Below are 21,675 nucleotides of genomic sequence, written 5' to 3'. Positions count from 1 at the left end.
GCGGCACTAGGTGTCCCGTGGTTTTTACCCATTGAGGGGTTTTCCACGCTAAAATTCTGTGTTGTTTGTGTGTGCTTGCTTGGTGTGTTACTCACTGTTTTAAGGCTGTGTTGATTGCATTTTGCATACCTATTTGTTAGCTTCCTCACAGGTTTAAATGGTTTGGGAAAGTGTTGCCAAACGTAGGATAAATTCCGCATTTGTTGTTTACTGTTGTGGTGCATTTCCATCAAAGTGGTATCAGAGCCTTAGTTGCTTATTTGCGAATTGAACTGTTTGAACGATGGAAACTAATACAAGTAGGATGATTAATTTGAATGGTTCAAATTATCATGTTTGGAAGGCAAAAATGGAAGATCTCCTATATGTGAAAGATTATTACTTACCTGTTTTTGCTACTGATAAACCTGAGAATAAAACAGATGCAGAATGGACTATTTTGCATAGACAGGTTTGTGGATATATTCGGCAATGGGTGGAGGATAATGTGCTGAATCATATTATTGGGGAGACACATGCTCGTACTTTGTGGAACAAGCTTGAACAGTTGTATGCTCGGAAGACTGGGAACAATAAACTGTTCTTGATTAAGCAATTGATCAAGTTACAGTACAAAGATGGCACTCCTGTTACAGATCACTTAAATGTGTTTCAGGGCATTGTGAATCAGCTTTCAGGAATGGGTATCAAGTTTGATGATGAGATTCAAGGTCTATGGCTACTTGGTACATTACCAGATTCTTGGGAGACTTTTAGGGCATCCTTGTCCAACTCTGCACCGGATGGTATTATCACCATGGAATTGGCTAAGGGCAGTGTTATGAATGAAGAGATGAGAAGAAAGTCACAGGGTTCCTCTTCACAATCAGATGTCTTGGTCTTTGAAAAGCGGAGGAGAAGTCAGAGTAGAAGTCCGGGTAACAAAGGAAATCAGCGTGGTACTAGCAGCTCTGGTAAAGGGAAGTATGCTAATATTGAGTGTTACTATTGTGGTAAAAAGGGGCACACAGTAAAGTTCTGCAGACAGGCAAAGAAAGAGAACAAGAAGAAAAACTACAACAACCAAAACAACAATCAAAGGAAAGATGACGATGGCAGTGACAAGGTTGAAGTGAATACTATCACTAATGATTTCTTTGTTTGTTGTGATGATAATTTGGTGAACTTTTCAAATGATGAGGCGAGTTGGGTGATTGACAGTGGAGCTTCGTGTCATGTTACATCACAAAGAGATTTTTATTCATCTTACACTCTAGGTGATTTTGGGGATGTCAAGATGGGTAATAGTGGGCTATCAAAGGTTGTTGGTATTGGAGAAGTCTGTTTGAAATTTGATACTAAGATGGAGTTGGTTTTACAAAATGTAAAACATGTCCCGGATATGAGATTAAATTTAATTTCTACAGGTTTACTTGATGATGATGGGTACAACAACTACTTTGGTAATGGTTTGTGGAAACTCACTCGTGGTTCTTTGATCGTGGTAAGAGGTAAAAAGTGCTCAAAGTTGTATGTGATACAACCAAAGATCTCCAAGAGCATTGTTAATGCTGTGGAGAATGCTGACATGACTGAGATATGGCATAAGAGACTTGGTCATATGAGTGAAAAGGGCATGGCTTTGTTGTCAAAGAAGGAAGTGTTATCAGGTGTAAATGATGTTCAGTTGAAGAGGTGTTCTCATTGTCTTGCAGGTAAACAAAACAGAGTTTCCTTCAAGAGCAATCCTCCCTACAGAAGAGAGAACATACTTGATCTTGTTCATTCTGATGTTTGTGGTCCTATGAAGACAAAAACACTTGGTGGTTGCTCATATTTTGTCACATTCATTGATGATCACTCCCGGAAGGTATGGCTTTATACTTTAAAGTCTAAAGATCAAGTTTTAGATGTGTTTAAGTAGTTTCATGCCTTAGTTGAGAGAGAGACTGGAAAAAAGCTCAAGTGTATTTGGACAGACAATGGAGGTGAATACATTGGGCCATTTGATGCTTACTGTAAAGAGCATGGTATTCGGCATCAAAAGACTCCTCCAAAGACACCACAGTTGAATGGCTTAGCAGAGCGGATGAACAGAACATTGGTTGAGAGAGTCAGATATTTGCTTTCACATTCATGGTTGCCGCGTTCCTTTTGGGGTGAAGCGTTGAACACGACGGTCCATGTTATTAATCTAACCCCTTGTGTTCCTTTGCAGTTTGATGTTCCTAACAGGGTTTGGAGCGGCAAAGATGTTTCTTACAGTCACTTGCGAGTCTTTGGATGCAAGGCATTTGTGCATATTCCCAAAGATGAAAGGTCAAAGTTTGATGTGAAGTCTAAGCTTTGTGCGTTCCTCGACTATGGCGATGATGAGTTTGGATACAGGCTTTATGATCCAGTTCAGAAGAAGCTTGTTCGAAGTCGGGATGTTGTGTTTATTGAAGATCAGATTTTTAAGGATGTTGAGAAGATAGAGACAGTTCCTCGACATAGTGATGATCTTATTGATTTGGGTCCAGTTCCTCTACAACATGTTGACACACAGGTTGGAGATGATGTTCCTATTGATGACCATGGTACTGATGATGTTGATGCTCAAGAGCAAGATGTAGATGAAGTTGTTCATCCAGAGTTACCAGTTCCAGACATGCCACTATGTGTTCCACTCAGACGGTCTACGAGAGATCGTCATCCTTCTGTACGTTATTCTGCAACTGAGTATGTTCTTCTCACTGATGAGGGGGAGCCTGAGTGTTATGCAGAAGCTATAGAAGATGAGCATAAGAAAGAATGGGTTGAAGCTATGTAAGATGAGATGGATTCCTTATATAAGAACAATACTTATGAGTTGGTGAAGTTGCCTAAAGGCAAGAGAGCATTGAAGAACAAGTGGGTTTATAAGGTGAAGACTGATGAGTTCACCTCACAACCCAGATACAAAGCTAGATTGGTGGTCACAGGATTCAGCCAGAAAAAAGGTATTGATTTCGATGAGATTTTCTCTCCGGTTGTGAAGATGGGTTCTATTCGGGTGGTTCTCGGTTTAGCGGTCAGTCTTGATCTTGAGGTTGAACAGAAGGATGTCAAGACTGCTTTCCTTCACGGTAAATTGGATAAAGAAATCTATATGGAGCAGCCTTAAGGGTTTCAGGTAGAAGGTAAAGAAGACTATGTGTGTAGACTTCAGAAAAGTCTATATGGGCTGAAGCAGGCACCGAGACAGTGGTATAAGAAGTTTGAGTCTGTTATGGGGGAGCAAGGCTACCGAAAGACTACTTCAGATCATTGTGTTTTCTTTCAGAGGTTTGGTGATGATGATTTCATCATTTTATTGCTTTATGTTGATGACATGCTTATCGTTGGCAAGAATGCAGGAAGAATTGCTAAGTTGAAACAGTAGTTGAGCAAGTCTTTTGCAATGAAAGACTTGGGGCCTGTGAAACAAATTCTTGGGGTACGAATCACTCGAGATAGAGCTGCCAAGAAGTTGCATATGTCACAAGAGCGATACATTGAGAAGGTGCTTTGTAGGTTCAACATGGACAAAGCTAAAGTGGTTAGTTCTCCTCTTACTTCCAACTTTAAGCTAACAGATAAAGATTGTCCTACTTCAAAGGAGGACATTGAAGATATGTATAAGGTTCCATATGCCTCAGCGGTTGGCAGCTTGATGTATGCTATGGTGTGTACAAGGCCAGATTTAGCTCATGTAGTTGGTGTTGTTAGTCGGTTTCTGTCAAATCCTGGTAGGAAGCATTGGGAAGCAGTTAAATGGATTCTCAGACATTTGCGCGGTACTTCCAAATTGGGTATCACATTTGGAAATGAAAAGCCGGTGCTTATGGGATACACAGATTCTGATATGGCTGGAAATAAGGATAACATGAAATCCACTTCTGGATATTTGATGACATTTGCAGGGGGAGCTGTTTCATGGAAATCAAGATTGCAAAAGTGTGTGGCCTTATCGACAACAGAGGTTGAGTATATGGCAGCAACGGAAGCTTGCAAAGAACTATTGTGGTTGAAAAGATTTCTGCAGGAGCTTGGCTTCAAGCAACAGCGCTACGTGGTTCTTTGTGATAATCAAAGTGCAATACACCTTGCTAAGAATTCCATGTTTCATAAGCGAACGAAACATATTGATGTGCGGTATCATTGGATTAGAGAATCTCTTGAAGATGGATTGTTTGAACTTGATAAAGTTCACACTGATGATAATGGTTCTGATATGTTGACAAAGGCATTGGCAAGGGAAAAGTTGAAGGTGTGTTGTTCGATCGCCGGGATGGCGAACCCTTCCTCATAGTCAGGAAAAGGGGGAGATTTGTTGGGTTTTTTGTTTCCTTAGTCTATGAGGAAAAGCCCAGCAAATAGGCCCATTTGGGCCCCACTTTATTCACTTATTTGGGAGCAATATAAAAGGGGAGAAATCTTCTTTTGCAAGAAATAAGAGCAAAATAAAGAGAGAGAAAATCAAGAAAGAAAAGAAGGGAAAAACTTCAATTTCAGCAGCCTTAGTATTTTGATGATTGCCGGAGTTTGCACCGTTGGATCGTTCTAATTTTTGGACAGCAGCTTCACAACTTCTGGGCCAACATTCTGAACGATGGAGATCGGATTCTGAGGTCTGGAGGTAGGTGTTTTGTTTCCGGAACAGTAGCAGTTGTTTTTGGTGATATTCTTCCTTTCTTGTTTTTGATTGTTTTCTATATCCTTGATGTGCATGTTTCCAAGGGTATTATGAATTTGTATGCCTCTAGTATTGTCTAGAGAAGACTTTTGTATTGCTCTCTTACTGGTGATAGTGGATTTTAAGCGGCACTAGGTGTCCCGTGGTTTTTACCCATTGAGGGGTTTTCTACGCTAAAATTCTGTGTTGTTTGTGTGTGCTTGCTTGGTGTGTTACTCACTGTTTTAGGGCTGTGTTGATTGCATACCTATTTGTTAGCTTCCTCACAGGTTTAAACGGTTTGGGAAAGTGTTGCCAAACGTAGGATAAATTTCGCATTTGTTGTTTACTGTTGTGGTGCATTTCCATCAAAGTGGTATCAGAGCCTTGGTTGCTTATTTATGAATTGAACTGTTTGAACGATGTAAAAATGTCACAGTTAATGACATGTTTGATTCTCGGTCAAGTGGTTTCGCTAGCCAAATTAGATATAGAAGGAGATTAAACATTATGAAGATTTCGTCTCATAATAGAGTTTTATATTTGGTAGTACACAAACAATTGTCACCGTCCAAGGAAGACATTATGCGTTGGCAAGATATTGATAGTTTCCATGTGTGGCATTGTTACAAGTTGTGTCTAAGATTATTCCATATAATCTTTGTTGGGAAATACTTTGGGAGTAAGATTCCATCAAAGATCTCGTTCTTTGGATGAAGTATTATTCATGTTAGAATTATAACGAATGATATGTGCATGAAAAAATGTTATATTATGATTATTTGTATGTGTGACAAAAAGGTTGAATCGGAAACTCACTTACTTTTGCATTGTCGAGAGGTGACTAGTATTTAAAGTTTTTATCAAAGATCTCATTCTTTGAATGAAACATTATTCATGTTAGAATTATAACGGATGATATGTGCATGAAAATTTTTTATATTATGATTATTTGTATGTGTCACAAAGAGGTTGAATCAGTAACTCACTTACTCTTGCATTGTCGAGGGGTGACTAGTATTTGAAGTTTTTTGTGGAATATTATTTGGATTAATTGGGTGATGCCCGAGTCCTTAGTAGTTGTTGAGAAATTTAGATTGATGCGAATGATATGAAAGACCTACATATTTGGGTTACCATCCCAATTATTTTTTGGTGGACTATCTGGTTGAAGAGAAATCGTCGAACTTTCAATGATTGTAGTCGTCTGATGCGTATCATTCATAATACTATTATAATGACGTTTTCTGAGATTCGTTCATGAAAGTATGAAAGTCAGTAGAGTCTGTCGGGGAGTTAATCGTTCTTCTCGAGGATTTACGAGCTCGATAACTTATTGAGTACCGTTTTTTCTTATTTTTATTTTGTTTTTCATGTCATGATTTGTCTTTATGCTTAAACAATTTTTTTTTCATTTTTAATATAAATGATCGTTTTTCAAAAATATAAATGACTGGATTTTATATGTATTTTCTACTTCTTAACCTCTAATCAGACCGACTATTTATCACGATTTTAAGATCATCATACAATAGGTAGGTGAAATAGTAGAATTAGACCTTGATTAAAACCTAGTTTGTAACCAACATTCGTTACCTAATTTTTCCCACAAAATTGGAAAAATAAATATTTTGGCATGTAGATTTCTAACGCATTCAAAAAAATGATTCTTTAGAGATTCGATGCTTAGTTACCGTCACCATGTCTCACGTACCCGTTAGAACGGTCTCCACATCTTTAATATTTTGTCCATATTTAGTGTAAAATATCTAGTTTATACTTAAGACTAAATCAAAAATAATAATAATTATTTAATAGAATATTACTTTAAAGATAATAATAATTATTTTCATTAATTAAAACTGTGAACATGAGAAAATATTTCAAAGAGGAATTAAAATTTTATTATATTCATAGCATAGTGTGTTGTTAAATTTTTATTTTGACGACGTAGACAAGTTTCAATCAAATGACCTGCAAAATTGAAAATTTGACAAAACGGATCAGACCTACAAACATTAACTACGTTATAAAAACAATTACACAATTGTATTTTATATTTATTGGACCCCGAGACCCACAAACCTAAATAGAAGACCCATTAGTAGAAGACCCATAACTCGGTAATAGAAATCGGTTAGAGTGTAAAATATAAAATTATAAAGATAAGATTAAATAAAGAAGCTGCTATGTATTGGGAATTTATATTATGTATATGATTATAATTATAAGATTATGAATTTATACAAATAAATAAAATGTAACTAAAAAGTTAAAATATATAAAGATTTCTAATCAACTATAGAAGATAAAAATTAAAAGACTCAATATTGAGTGTTGCCTTTCATCCTAATTAACTATCGGGTCAAAAGAAAATTTGTTTCATATTAAACAATTCGAATTATATATATATATATATATATTAAAATTGATATAATGTGAAAAATGATTCTAGATTTTGAGGAAAATCATAAAGTAATTTTTTTAAAATTAAAAATATATAAATGGCGCGGGAAAAGAAATATTAGATGGCATTATGAATTTTAAAACACAAGCCACGTGGAAATAGTTTGACGGATATTTACGTCCGTTAGAGGCTCAATTTGTCCAAATTTGAAAATTTAAAACTGTAGAATTAGAAATTTGAACCCCAAATTAATCAAGTAACTTAAATTTGAGCCCCAAAATATATATTTTGACCATTCACATAATCAATTTCAAAAAAAGTCCTATTACATTAAGGTCCCTATATAGATATTTTATTAAATTTTGTTTTCTATTTCCGTTAAAGGTAACCTATTAATGAGTAGGAGATCTACTAAATTTAATTTTTCTTTTTTGGAAAATAAATATGTCCTATTAATGTGTCCCAGATTTACTAAATTTGTTTTCAAGATTTATTTCCAACTATAATAAAGTTATTATACCTTGTTTGAATTTCATTATTTGAATAGCCAAAATAGTTATTTTGGGGACTCAAAATTTACTATGAAAATTTAGTATGTTATTTATGTCTCTAACTAGTGGCTTAATTTGTTTTTGGGTTTTAGAAATGATTTTTTAGAAGTATATTTTGATATTACAAAATATATTAATCATATTCCTTCAGTTTTAACCTTGATTTTTTAGATTGATTTTCTTTTTATTTAGTAAGCTAGCTCCCCAAGAACTATGGTCCCCTTTCAACAAAGTTTTTATTAAAAATTGAATTTTTGAATTTGGGATATTTGTTTAGTCAATATATTTAAATATGTTTGTTTTAATAATAATAATAATAATAATAATAATAAATATGTAATTCCAACTCACATAAATAAGATAATAATAAAACACAAGATAAAACATGCTGGATCATGACAAATAGATAAATTCAAATGAACAACTAATAATGTAAGATATATTGTTCCAACTCCTTCCAAACAAAGAAAAGAAAATGACATTGGTCTAATAAACATTTAAGCATTCAGTACTTACTAATTAGGTACCAAATGACATTACAACAACTCCATATACCTTAAAATCGAAGTATATCTTTAACCCTTCTTAAGATGACCCATAATTAACACCATTAGGCATTTTGTATAGGTGGCTGTCCAGGAATTCTTTTCAAGCAAAACTTGTAAATCAAGTTCCCAGATTTCCCTCTAGTTTTGTACCAATCTTCTACCACATATAACCCATAGTATATGTATACATTCTTCCCATTCTCCATTCTTCCACGGATCACCCTAACTTCATTTTTTTGGATTTTGCTATTCGCCAAAGTCAAGTTGCCTCCTTTCAGTTTTTGATCCTTCCCTTCTCCCTTATTCTTCTTTATCAATCCTCCATGACCAGAATAGACCAAATAGTTGGGGTCTTTCATGTCATTCTCATAATCATTTTCGCTAGCAACTATTGATACACATATCCTAAACTCACATTTATTGTTTGTAGTGGAATTAGAGGCAATTCCAGGTTGTTTGGGCAAATGAAGGCCTATAAGGGAAAGTTCAGTCCTATTATTGAACTTGTCACCTATTTCTACCCCCGGGATAGCACCAACTATCGGTACACATTTGAAAAAATTTTCCTTAACAATGTTTGCAGCTCTTGTGCATGGCCTAGTCTTATCCCTCGTGTTCGTACCTTTATCCTCATTCAATAAATTATCATAGATAATTTTATGAATCCTTATCATCTTTAGCACTCTCTCACGGTCAATATTAGAATTAACATTAGTAGAGGCAATGGGTAGTAATGAAGTCTTACTTTGAATTTGTCTCTTTTGTCTTCTTTGTTTTGTTACTACTTGGTAGTCTTCCAACTTGGAAACATGATATCTTCTTTTCTTCAGTGGAAGTCGACTGTTGATTCTAACAAGGCTTGAGTCCTTGTTGTTTGATGGGAGGTCGTTGGTAAAATTAGATGAGTCCAACTTGGAGACATGATATCTTCTTTTCTTTGGTGGAAGTTGACTGTTGATTCTAACACGGCTCGAGTCCTTGTTGTTTGAAGGGAGGTCGTTCGTAAAATTAGACGGTTTCGTAGTGATACTACAGGAAATATTTGCATAGTAAATTATTAATATTTGTAGTCAATTGTGAATAAGCTTCACAATGGGATAAATTTAATAATATGTAGTACTATAACAATTCATATTTTATCAATGAAGTGTATATAAGAAGTTAAATAAATCAACTTTCATCTAATTTGAAGAGTCAAGTTACAAGTAGACAAATTAAAACATTAATCATTGGATTTTTTTTTTGTTAAAAAGAAAGTGAATTATTGTATGCTCTATGTAAAAATCTAAATGGCGGAAACATAAAAAAATCACAATAAGCAGATAAACAACATCAAAACAAATAAATGAAATAAACAAGAATTTGCATCACCAAAATGATCAATTGTGAGCATATGAAATTTGGATTTGATGTTGTAGCAACATCTAATGGTCCAACGAGTGGAGCAGATGCCAACTGTAATTAGATGAGATCCTCTGTTACGACCCCTCTCACATAGAGGGCCCCCATGTGTTGTCTCACATAGAATGTGAAGGGTATATATATAGAGGAATGATAGGGAGCACGACTTTGGGAGAGCGACTCATACAACGAAAGTGACCTTGCTGTTATACTAAAGTGACCTCGCTCTTATACAAAAGAGACCTCGTCCCTTTTGTATAACAACGAGGTCTCTTTTGTATAACAACGAGGTCACTTTCGTATAACAGCGAGACCACTTTCGCTGTATGAGTCGCTCCCCCAAAGTCGTGCTCCCCAATCATTTTTCATATATATTACCCCCACTCCATGTGAGAGGGAAGATGAAAATATTAGTCTCCTAACAAACTGAGCTGCTAGCATCCTAACAAAAAAAATTAGAGGCACATATTCTATTGATTTGATCAATATTTGGTACAAAAATACATAAATTTGCAAAGAATGGAATGATGACTATGTTCAAGCATATAAAGAAAACAAATTTGGTTGTGCTCATATTGAAACATAATTAGACAATACATAATCATACTAAAATACTAAATGAAATAAATTAGCAAAATCGAAGAAGAAAAATTAGAGAAGGAAATTAAAACACAATAAACGAATCCATTAAAGATATATAGATTTACCGCGATTCAATTTTTGTAGGGTTAGCAATTGATACGGCGGCCGCTTTTGACATCTTCCTCTATGCTTACTTACACAATCGTTCCGGGAGGAGTAGATTTCGAGTAGATCTGAATGAAGTACAACAAACGAATCTAAAGTAAGGGGAATGTCAAAGCCGGTTTCTATTGAAGTAGATTTGGGATTAGTATACACCGATAGAAGTACTTACATGGCGTCGAAAGAAGAATTGAAGGAAGGAAAAACGCTCGCCCAATTACGCCCTATTGGAACAAAACCTTGAAGTAAATAGGAGAATGTCTTGTTGATGAATAGGAGAAAATGAAAGGAATGGGATGGACAAACGTTGAGACTAAACCTTGGTCGAAATCCAAAATCCCTATGAAAAACAAACCACAAAAACAAGAGCAAGGGTTGCGAAGGAAAGCGCCTCGCTCTTAAATCATATACACTAAAATCAATTTTTACGAGTTCTATAGTCGGCTTTTATAATCTTCCTAACTTAATTAGACGCACATTTGGCAAAATAATTATTGATAATTATGGATAAAGGTTAGATTTACAAAACATATAAATATCTTGTTAACTTTATAGGAAATACATAATCATGTTAAAAGAAGAAAAATAAAAACTACACAACCTAAAGGGAATATCTATATTTATATTGATATTGAGCCCTAAACCACCAGTCTTCACATAAGCCTCCCTTGCCATTATGGATTCGGATTAGGCATTTTAGTGACCAGTGGTTATGTGCAAATAATCAACTAAACAACCTAATTGAATATTTATGTCAATTTTTCTTTTTTAAATGATAATTTTAACATTTATTCATACTTCTTATCTCGCATTTTTATGCATTTTAAGTAGGCGTGTTTAGAGTTATAGAGCTTACACTTGTAATAAACTCTACAATAATTAATTAGAGTTTATTGAGTTTGTATTTAAATTTGGGCTTGGGTCTTACCAATAGTTATTTAGGTTTTATTACCTGAATGTTTACCCTTTAAATATGTTATTATTAAGGCTTTACATGGTGAAAACATAATTCTAGAGAGATAAAGTGTGAGGCAAAAAACTCTGTATTCTTTCTTCTTCTTCATAGTGAAATATGGTGACGACTGAAGTGGACGTAGCTCAATTTAAGTGAACCACTATAAATTTGTGTCTTCTTGTATTCTTATTTTCTTGCATTTTTACATATCGTTTCAAGTAGGTCAGATTTGAGGATCCAAATTCTAACAACTAGTATCAGAGTTTCAATGTTAGATCTGATCATTGGAAACGATGACATGCGAGAACAGTATAGAACACGGTATTGGAAGATTTGATGGAACAAATTATGCCTTCTAAAAGATGCAGATTGAAGATTACCTCTACGGAAAGAAGATTCATGTTCATTTGAGTGAGAAACTAGAGAATATGGATGAAGATGAATGAAAACTCCTTGATAGACAGGTTTCAGGAGTTGTCTGATTAACGCTAGCCAAAACGATTGCTCACAATGTAGCAAAAGAGAAGACCATCATGGGTCTAATGAAAGATCTATCTGAAATGTATGAGAAATCATCTGCTAACAACAAGATACATTTAATGAAAAGACTCTTCAATTTAAGAATGATTGATGATACTTCTGTCACTACTCATTTGAACGAATTTAATACAATTGTGAATCAACCGTTATCTGTTGATATTGATTTTGGGGATGAAGTTAATTCCATGATTTTGTTAGCATCTCTACCGAATAGTTGAGAACCTATGAGGGCAACAATTAGAAACTCTGTTGGAAATTATAAACTGAAATTTATTGAAGTTATAAACCGTATTCTTGATAAAGAGGTTCGTAAAATTGATTTTGGTGAAACGTTCAAAGGATCTACTCTGAATGTTTAAGACATGGGAAAAGGTAATGATAGAAATTTCAACCGAGGTAAGAGTAGATATATGTCGAGAAATATGAGGAGTCAGTCAAGGTCTGAGCAGACATTTGATTGCTGGAATTATGGTAAGCAGAGTCACATGAAAATGAATTACAAAGCACCGAAGAGAAATGGTGATGAAAAAAATGATGCAGCCAACGCAGTTATAAAAATTGTCACTAATGTGTTGCTTCTATCGATTGATAGCCCGATAGATTCATGGGTTTTGGACTCGAGAGTGTCTTTCCACACCACTACCCATAAAGAATTAATGGAGAATTATGTGGCTGAAACTGTGGGAAAGTTTATCTCGCAGATGGTGAACCACTGAATATTGTTGGCTTGGGGGACATCAAATTAAAGATGATAAACAATTCTGTTTGGAAGATTAATAAGGAAAGACACATTCCAGGTTTAATGCGCAATCTTATTTCTATTACACAACTTGATAAAGAAGGTCACAATTTTAGTTGTGAAAATGGTGCGTAGAAGGTGACTAAAGGAGCAATAGTTGTTGCTCGAGGTCACAAAACTAGAATGTTATACATGACTTCAACTTGTAGAGAAGAAGTTGATACTGTAGTTGATAACTCGAAGAACAGTGAGTTATGGCATTGCAGGTTGAACCATATGAGTAAAAGAGGGATGAAAATTCTTTTTAAGAATGGTCATATTCTAGAAATGAAGTTTGTTGAACATTAGTTATGTGAAAACTTCATTCTTTAAAAACAGAAACGGGTGAGTTTCTTAAAGATTGGGAAGAAGCTCAAAAAAGAAAGGCTAGAGTTGGTACACACTGATATGTGGGACTTGCACATGTTTCTTCTATTGAAGGATCATATTACTATGTGACATTTATAGATGATTCGATAACAAATGTATATGTATATTTTATGAAGAACAAATCTAATGTATTTATGGTTTTCAAAAAGTGGAAGACTTTGGTTGAAAATTAAATAAATCAGAAGGTTAAGTGTTTGAGATCCGACAACAAAGGTGAATACATCAATTCAGATTTCAGAGAGTATCGTGCTGTGAATGGGATCAATATGGTGAAGACTATTTCCCGAACGACTCAAGAGAATGGAGTAGCTGAACGGATGAATAACATTGAACGAGCATACTAGAAGCATGAGATTGCATGCATGCCCTTATGGGCAAAAATTATCAACACTGCTTCCTACTTGATAAACAAGAGACCCTTTGTTCCTCTTGAATTCAAAATTCCTGAAGAAATCTGGACAATAAAAAGGTAAACCTTTCTCATTTGAAAGTGTTTGGTTATTTATCATATGTTAATATTAATTAATGAATGTGATAAGAGCAATTGATCCAAAGTCTAATAAATATTTATTCATTGATTATGGTGATACAAAGTTTGGTTATCATTTTTGGGATAATCAAAATCGGAAGATCATTCGTATCATGAATGCTATCTTTAATGAACAAGTTCTCTACAAATATTGTGTTGGAAAGACATCAGATGGTGATTCCAAACTAAAAGATACTTGTAGAGTCAATTTGAGAATTTTTTTCAGCTGAATATATACCAACTATCGTAGAAGACCAATGTGTTGTTGAAGATGAAATCGTTGAGAACGTGGCCCTAGAGACAAATAAGTAAACATCGGTTATACAATTGAGAAAAATCATTAATAAATCGAAAACCATCAAGAGGTGGTCCCCATCTCTTAACTATATCTTGTTGACAGATAGAGGCGAACCTGAATATTACGAAGAAGCAATACAATCTGAGGAATTAGTAAAGTGGTGTCTGCAATGAAAGATGAGATGGACTCTTTGACGTCGAATCAGACTTAGGAGCTCACTAAGCTACCAAAGGGAAAGAAAGCACTTCACAACAAATGGATCTTCATGATTAAAGAAGAACATGATAAACTCATGAGGTACAAGGCAAGTTTGGTTGTGAAAATATTTCAACAAAAAGAAGGTATTGAGTGCAATAAGATCTTCTCTTTAGTGGTCAAATTGATGACAATCAGAACTATTTTTAGTTTAGTTGTGAAAAAAGATCTTCATTTTCAAGAAATGAATATCAAAATTGTTTTTCTTCATGGTGCACTAGTAAAAAAGTAACATTTAAGGGCGGTTTTTACCGCCGTTATTGTATAATTTACCGCTGCTAAAAGACAATTACGGCGGTAAAATTACCGTAGTCAACCGCCGTTAATAGTTCTGTCGTTAAAGAGATTTTGACAATTAAGGGCGGTAAATTTACCGCAGATACTAGCTTTTAACTGCGGTTTATAAAACTGCAGTTAATAGTCTCTAACTACGGTTTATAAGACCGCAGTTAATAGTCTCTAACTGCGGTTCCTAAAACCGTAGTAAATTGTATACTTATAAAGTCGGGATTTTCACCGCAAGTAATAGTTTCTAACTGCGGTTTAAAAACCGCAGTTAATAGTGGCTATAAAGGCGGTACAAAAATCGTAGTTAATAGTTAGTTGGCTATATATAAATGCGATATTTTTAGCGTAAGTAATAGTCTTCAAGTCTTCAACTTCTGTTTAATAACCACAATTAATAGTATTCATAAGTTAACATTTAGTTGGCTATATATAAAAATAATATTTTTACCACAAATAATTGTCTCTAATTACTAATTAGAGTTTAAAAATAGCTGATAGTTATAAGTGTAATTAATAGTCAATTGACAACAATAAAAATAATTTGAAATAATATTATATAATTAACACTCCATTTTTATATTATAATATTACCTAAAAATATAATTATATCCAAATATAATTACATCAAAATATAATTATATAGTATTTAAAGTCATACAAAATAAACATTATTATATTAATAAAAATGATCAAATTCCAAAATTTGAAACAACTTATCTTCCTTTTCTTCATTCTCCCTCTTCCTTTTCTTCCCTCCCTCTTCCTTTTCCCGACCTATAAAAGATTCAAATACAAATTTATCAATTAGTAACAAATTACACTTTTTTACTCTCTTTTAACAAGCAAGAACTAAGTAAAATATTTCATATATTAAATAAATTGATATAAATTACATTTGATAAATTAATTGGAAGAGAGAATTCATACTAACATGCTAATGTGGAGAAAATCATGGAGAAAATGAGGAAATGAATTTAGAACATTCATTAGTTTTTTCAAATTTATATTAATGACAACCACATTTTCCACATTTTGATAACCTAAAATTCATAAATAAAGTTAATGACCAAATTTCTGTCATGCTTCTATTAATACACCATAACACAACTTAATAAATGCATCTTTACAAACTTACAAATAATCATTATCTACAAGATGGAGGACTTGGCCGATGAAACAAAAGTACTATACTTACAATGCAGAAATCTTCTTCAAATGTACCAGGGAGTACTATATTTACAATGCATAAATCTTCTTCAAATGTACAGGGAGAGCCCAGATGAATGAAGCAATGCAAAAATCTTCTTCAAATGTACCTAGTAAGGTGAAGCGCTAGAAAGATAATAGGGAATGTAGATAATGCGCAAAAGAGAATAATGCGCAAAAAGAGAATAGAAATTTAGATAGTGCTCGATCAACTAGAGTAGGGTAGAGTAGGTTGAAGCTCGAGGAAGGTGAAACCGTGGAGAAGAAAATGGAGGACTAGGTGAAGTGGAATAAATAACCCTTAATTCTTTAATATTTTTATTATTTTATATAATTAAAAATAACATAATATTAAATACAATAATTCTCAATTATATTTATAAATTTACATATTATATAATTCAAAGATATTATATGCATTTCATTTTTTAATTAAATTCTTATATTTTTTATTCATATTTAAAAATTATAAATTTTATTTTATTTTATAAAGTACAAATATTATAAAAAATAAACACTAATATTAATTAAAACTGATATATAATTATAAATTTTATAAACAATAATTTTTTATAAAAAATATTTATATTCTCGTACTAAAAAGTTTATATTTTTTATTATTAACAATCCTAAATATTTATCTAAACATAAATTAGAAATAAAATAAAAACATACTTTCACACACTTTCTTAATTAGTTTTTTTTTTTTAATTTTCATTAATTAAAAACCAAAAATATTTTTATTGTATTTTATATTTTATAAATTAAAATACAAAAAATATTATTAATAATTAAACAAATTACAATTTCAAATACTTTTGAGTTTAAACTAAATTCAAAAACAAATATAACAAAAATGCAAAATAAATAATTAATGACAATTTATCTCCTTTAATCAATAAGAAAATAGTCATTGAAATGATCAAATCTTCATTAAAATATTTTAGGAATGTAAATGAGATAAAAATGACTAGTCTTCCATATTTTTAAAATTTATTTGATAATGAGATTATCATAATATATATATATATATATCAAATTATAAATGTTTACACAAAAATGATAAAGAGTTTATTTTAATATATATATATATATATATATATAATTTTATAAAAATAATTTATATATAATTTTATAAAAGTAATTTAGATATAAATTTTGTCTAAAATGAAAGAGAGTTTATTTTCAATTAAAATATATGAATATTATATATATATATATATATTATATTATTTGAAATTTAGATATATTATTTTGTAAATATGATTAAATTATTTAATATAAAATTAATCTTAAATAAAAAAAAATTAAAAATATTTATGTAATTGTGATGAACGGTACAAATCACCTAGTTTCTATGACGTGTGTTATCTATATAAATATAAAGTTATAAATTAGACTTTTGTTATTAATTAAAATTTAATTTTATGAATTAATTTGATATTATTTAATTTATTATTTAATTAGTGATTAAATATTATTAAGATTTAATATTATTTTTGGCATTATTTATAAACTAAATATATATAAAATTATGAAACTAAATTTTTTTTTATCGATATAATAGTTTAATATTTAAATTTATAATAATATATAATTATTGAATCAATCACTATATATATTTTATAATAATAAATATATTAGTGGTTATAACTAATTTCATTACAGTTTAAAGTTTTAATAATGTTAATTAGTATATATATTTATTATATTATTTCAAGAATTTAATTAAAATATAAATTAAAAAAATAATACAACATAATGCTAAATAAATAATTGATAACAATTTATCTCCATTAATCAATAAAAAAATAATCTTGACAATATCAAATCTCTATTAAACATATTTTAAGAATCTAAATGAAATAAAAATGACTAATTATTTATATTTTTAGAATTTATTTCACTTAAAAAGATAATAGTGAATATCAAATTATATAAAGGTTTAAACAAAAATGATAAATAGTTTATCTTAATATATATTTATATATTATTTTATTAAAGATATAATTTAAATATAAATTTTGACTAAAATGATAAAATGTTTATCTTCAATTAAAATAAATATAATATATATATATATATTATATTATTTGAAATTTAGATATAATAGTTGTAAATGTGATTAAATTATTTACCATTAATTGTGATAATTACGTTAACTAATCTTAAATAAAAAATATTTAAAATCTTTATATAATTGTGATTCACAAAACAAATTACTTTGTATAAGACATTTGTTATATATAAATATAAACTTATAAACTAATTTTTTTTTATTATTTTGAATTTTAATTTATAAAATAATTAGTGATGAATTAGTCTAATAAATTAGTGAAAGAAAAAATATTAATAAGATTGAATATTATTTTTAGTATTATTTATAAACTAAATGTATATAAAATTATGAAACTAAATTTAATTTAAATTTAATCTAGATAATAGGTTAATATTTTAATATTTTAATTTATAATTATATATAATTATTGACAAAAGTAACTTCTTCAAACTTATATTTAAATTAAATTTCTAAGATAATGCATAGAAATAATCTTATTTAGCTTTTTAAAATTAAATTAATATTTATTTTTAACTTACTTTTATAACGTGTTAATTGGTTGAAAAAATTAAATAACTTTTTCTCTTTTATTTTTTATTTTCCTCACTCTTTTATTTTTTCAACATCAAATCATTCTCTTTCATCGTATATATTATATAATATATATATATATATATATTATATAATATATATATAATATATATATTTTCAATATTTTATTTTAATTAATAAATATACGGTTTAAAAGTCTTAATTTGTTAATATATATATATATATATATATATATTTATTACATTATTTTATTAATTTAATTAAAATATAAGTTTAAAAAATAATACAACAAAAATTCTAAATAAATATTTGATAACAATTTATCTCCATTAATTAATAAAAAATAGTCTTGACAATATCAAATCTTCATTAAACATATTTTAATAATGTAAATAAAAAAAACTAGTTTTCTATATTTTTAAAATTTATTTACTTAAAATATAATAGTGCATACTAAATTATAAAGATTAAAAAATAATAAATATTTTATCTTAATATATATATATTATTTTATAAAAGTAATTAGTAATAAATTAGTCTATTATTTAATTAGTCATTAATTATGAAAAAGAAAAATATTAATAAGATTTAATTTTATTTTTAGAATTATTTATAAACTAAATCAAGTGGGAAAGATATAAAACTATATAAATATGAAGTCTCAATATAATATTTTATTATTATTTTTTATTATTGTTAATTCATGTAAGGTATATTTATTGAACGGATAAAATAATATTTTATAAAAGTATATATTTTAATTAACTTATCTAATGTTCTCTTTTGAAACTTATCTTAATTAATTTTTAAAATAATAAAAATTAAAATTTATTAATAATTTTTTTTTATGATTTATAATAATATAAGACTTTTAAATGTGGATCTATATAACGGAAATAAACGTAAGATTTTAACTGAGGTATTAAAAACAAAAAATCACAGTTAGAGATAAGACTTTAACTACGGTATAAAAAACCGCAGTTAAAGATAAGACTTTTAACTACGGTTTTTATATACCACAGTTAAATGTAAAACTTTTAAAGGCGGTTTTATATACCGTAGTTAAATGTAAGACTTTTAAAGGCAGTTTTATATACCACAGTTAATAACAAGGTATTAACTACAGTTTTAAATACCGCCGTAAAATTTCGCCGTTAAAAACACATTTTTTACTAGTGGTGATTTGGATGAAGAAATTTTAATGCGACAACCATAAGGTTTTGAAATCAAAGGAAAAGATGAACTTGTGTGTAAGGTTCAGAAAAGTCTTTATAGTTTGAAACAGACTCCAAGGTAATGGTACAAGAAGTTCGATAACTTCAATAAAAGTAACAATTTTTTGAGGTGTGAAGCTGATCATTATTGTTATATCAAAAGGTATGATAAATTGTACATTATTCTACTCCTCTACATTGATGACATGTTGATTGCTAGAGTAAATTTGTGTTAGATAAAATCAGACCGGTCAACAGAACTTAACATAAATAAACCTCCCATACAGGAACAAAGAACCGGACCGGTCAAACCAATGAACCGGTTAAGAAAACTCAACCGGTCAAGTTATCAAACCGACCAGAAACATGACCGCACAAAGAAAGACAGGATCGGTCAAAACCGAAGGCTGGAAACACCAGACACTCGGTCATTAACCGACCAGAAGCCAAGGCAAATAACCGGAAGCCATTTTCTTAAAGACAATTAACCGACCAGCATAAGAAGATACTTCGGGTATCTGTTGAGAATGATACCAAAGGAAAAGACTGAACATTTCCATATTCATACAAGTCTGAGGACAGTCTGCAGGCTGCAGAAGACCGTCCTACAAGATCTTTCCACTTCAGGATAAATCAGAGGCAATCTTCCAAGTACAAACAACTGTCTAACCGACAGTTACCACATTGAGTAAAAGACAAACCTAGCCAGTTTGTCCTACATACTGGAAGAACAGACTGCCAATTCTGATAGGTTGACCGCTAGGTCTGAAAAGTTGACCGCCAGGTCTGAATCACTGAACCTCTGCTCAGCCAATTAGATTCAAGGAAGTGAAATATGACCGTTGGCATATTTCACCTATAAAAGGAGCAGCTAAAGAAAGGTAAACGTGGGACACAGTGAACAATTAATTTACAAGTGATAAGATTGTGTTCTCTCTCTAGAAAAGGCCTAAGTGCTAAAGTTGAAGTCTGTATTTACAATTTCGGTGTAAATTGTACGGGTGTTATCGAGCAGGAAATAAGTCTCGATCGGATTGTATTTGTATTCCTTAGTGAATATCCTTCTCGCGGTTTCGAGAGGAAGGGGTGACGTAGGAGTTTTATCTCCGAACATCCATAAAAACCTGTCTTGTTACTTACTTTCTGCCTGACTTACTTTATAACCGAGCTGTACCAACCAACCTACACCTTTTGACCGACTCTACACTATTTAAACCGAATCATCAAGTTACAAAAACCGACCCATCAATTTCCAAACCTGTCCTATTCAAAATTGGTTCTGCCTATCTTGTGAGTGTGCTGCTTCAACCTGAAACAAACCTCCTCCGCGCTTGAACCTGGTTCAAGGGTTTGTGACAGTTTGTGTAGTATTGAAACCCCGATGTTAATCTCTAACAGGATTAATCACCACCCTTAGAGTGAAACGCGCTAACCGGTCCAACCCCGGTCCTCCAGCGGCGACCTAGATCCTAACAACTGGTATCAGAGTAGTTAGTTTCAATACTCAAGCAAGCATGTCTTTCGATAGGCCACCAATGCTAGAAGGTGATGACTTTGCCAACTGGAAGGCACGCATGCACCTACAATTAATCACCTTGGATGATGAGATGCAGTCCATTCTGGCCGAAGGACCGATAATCATTGACAAGGACAGAAAGGAATGGACATCTAAAGACATGAGAAGAAATAACCTGGACAACCATGCTAGAAACCGGATCTCCAACAGCGTGGACAGAAACACGTACTGCAAAATCAGAGACTGCAAAACCGCAAAGGAAACATGGGACACGGTTATTCAGATTTATGAGGGAAATGAAAGAACCAAAGAAAACAAGGTAATGGTAGCTACTCAGAAGTTTGAAAGCATCAAGATGAAACCGGGAGAAACAATGAGAGAATATAGTGACCGTTTCACAGGTGTGGTAGACGAGCTAGCAACTCTTGGCAAGACGTATGACAACAAGGAGGTCATCATGAAAGCATTAAGATCTCTTCCAAGTGCGTGGGACATAAAGACAATGGTAATGAAGGAATCAAACTGCCTAAGCAAGATGAAACTACATGATGTATTCGAAGATCTTAAGGCATATGAGTTCGAAATGAGATCTAGGACTGAAGAAGAGGTCTCGGCCTCAACCTCAACCAGAGCACTGATCACATCCACAGAACCGGCTGCACCTGCACTGATCAGAACCGCCGAACAGTTCACCGAGGATGCCATGGCAATACTTGCATAGAAATTTGGGAGGTTCATGAAAAGAAGCCAACCGACAAACTACAACTATGGTGATAAATCAAACGTAAGG

General features: G+C 31.6%; 1 protein-coding gene across 1 annotated transcript; it reads right to left on the bottom strand.

Moving 5' to 3' along the window:
• Positions 1 to 8,222: 8,222 nt before the first annotated feature.
• LOC124921737 (YDG domain-containing protein At5g47150-like) lies at positions 8,223 to 8,834 on the bottom strand. The gene has a single exon (XM_047462435.1). The coding sequence runs from the start codon at positions 8,832 to 8,834 to the stop codon at positions 8,223 to 8,225; it is 612 nt and encodes a 203-aa protein (XP_047318391.1).
• Positions 8,835 to 21,675: the final 12,841 nt, after the last annotated feature.

Source organism: Impatiens glandulifera, chromosome 1 (genome assembly GCF_907164915.1).
Source record: "Impatiens glandulifera chromosome 1, dImpGla2.1, whole genome shotgun sequence".
Classification (NCBI taxonomy): Eukaryota; Viridiplantae; Streptophyta; class Magnoliopsida; order Ericales; family Balsaminaceae; genus Impatiens; species Impatiens glandulifera.
Note: the sequence above shows the minus strand (reverse complement) of the source record. Positions and strands in the feature narration are given on the sequence as shown.

Coding starts and splice junctions, on each gene's coding strand:
- LOC124921737 (XM_047462435.1), bottom strand. CDS start 8,834: ATGATAAGGATTCATAAAATTATCTATGATAATTTATTGAATGAGGAT.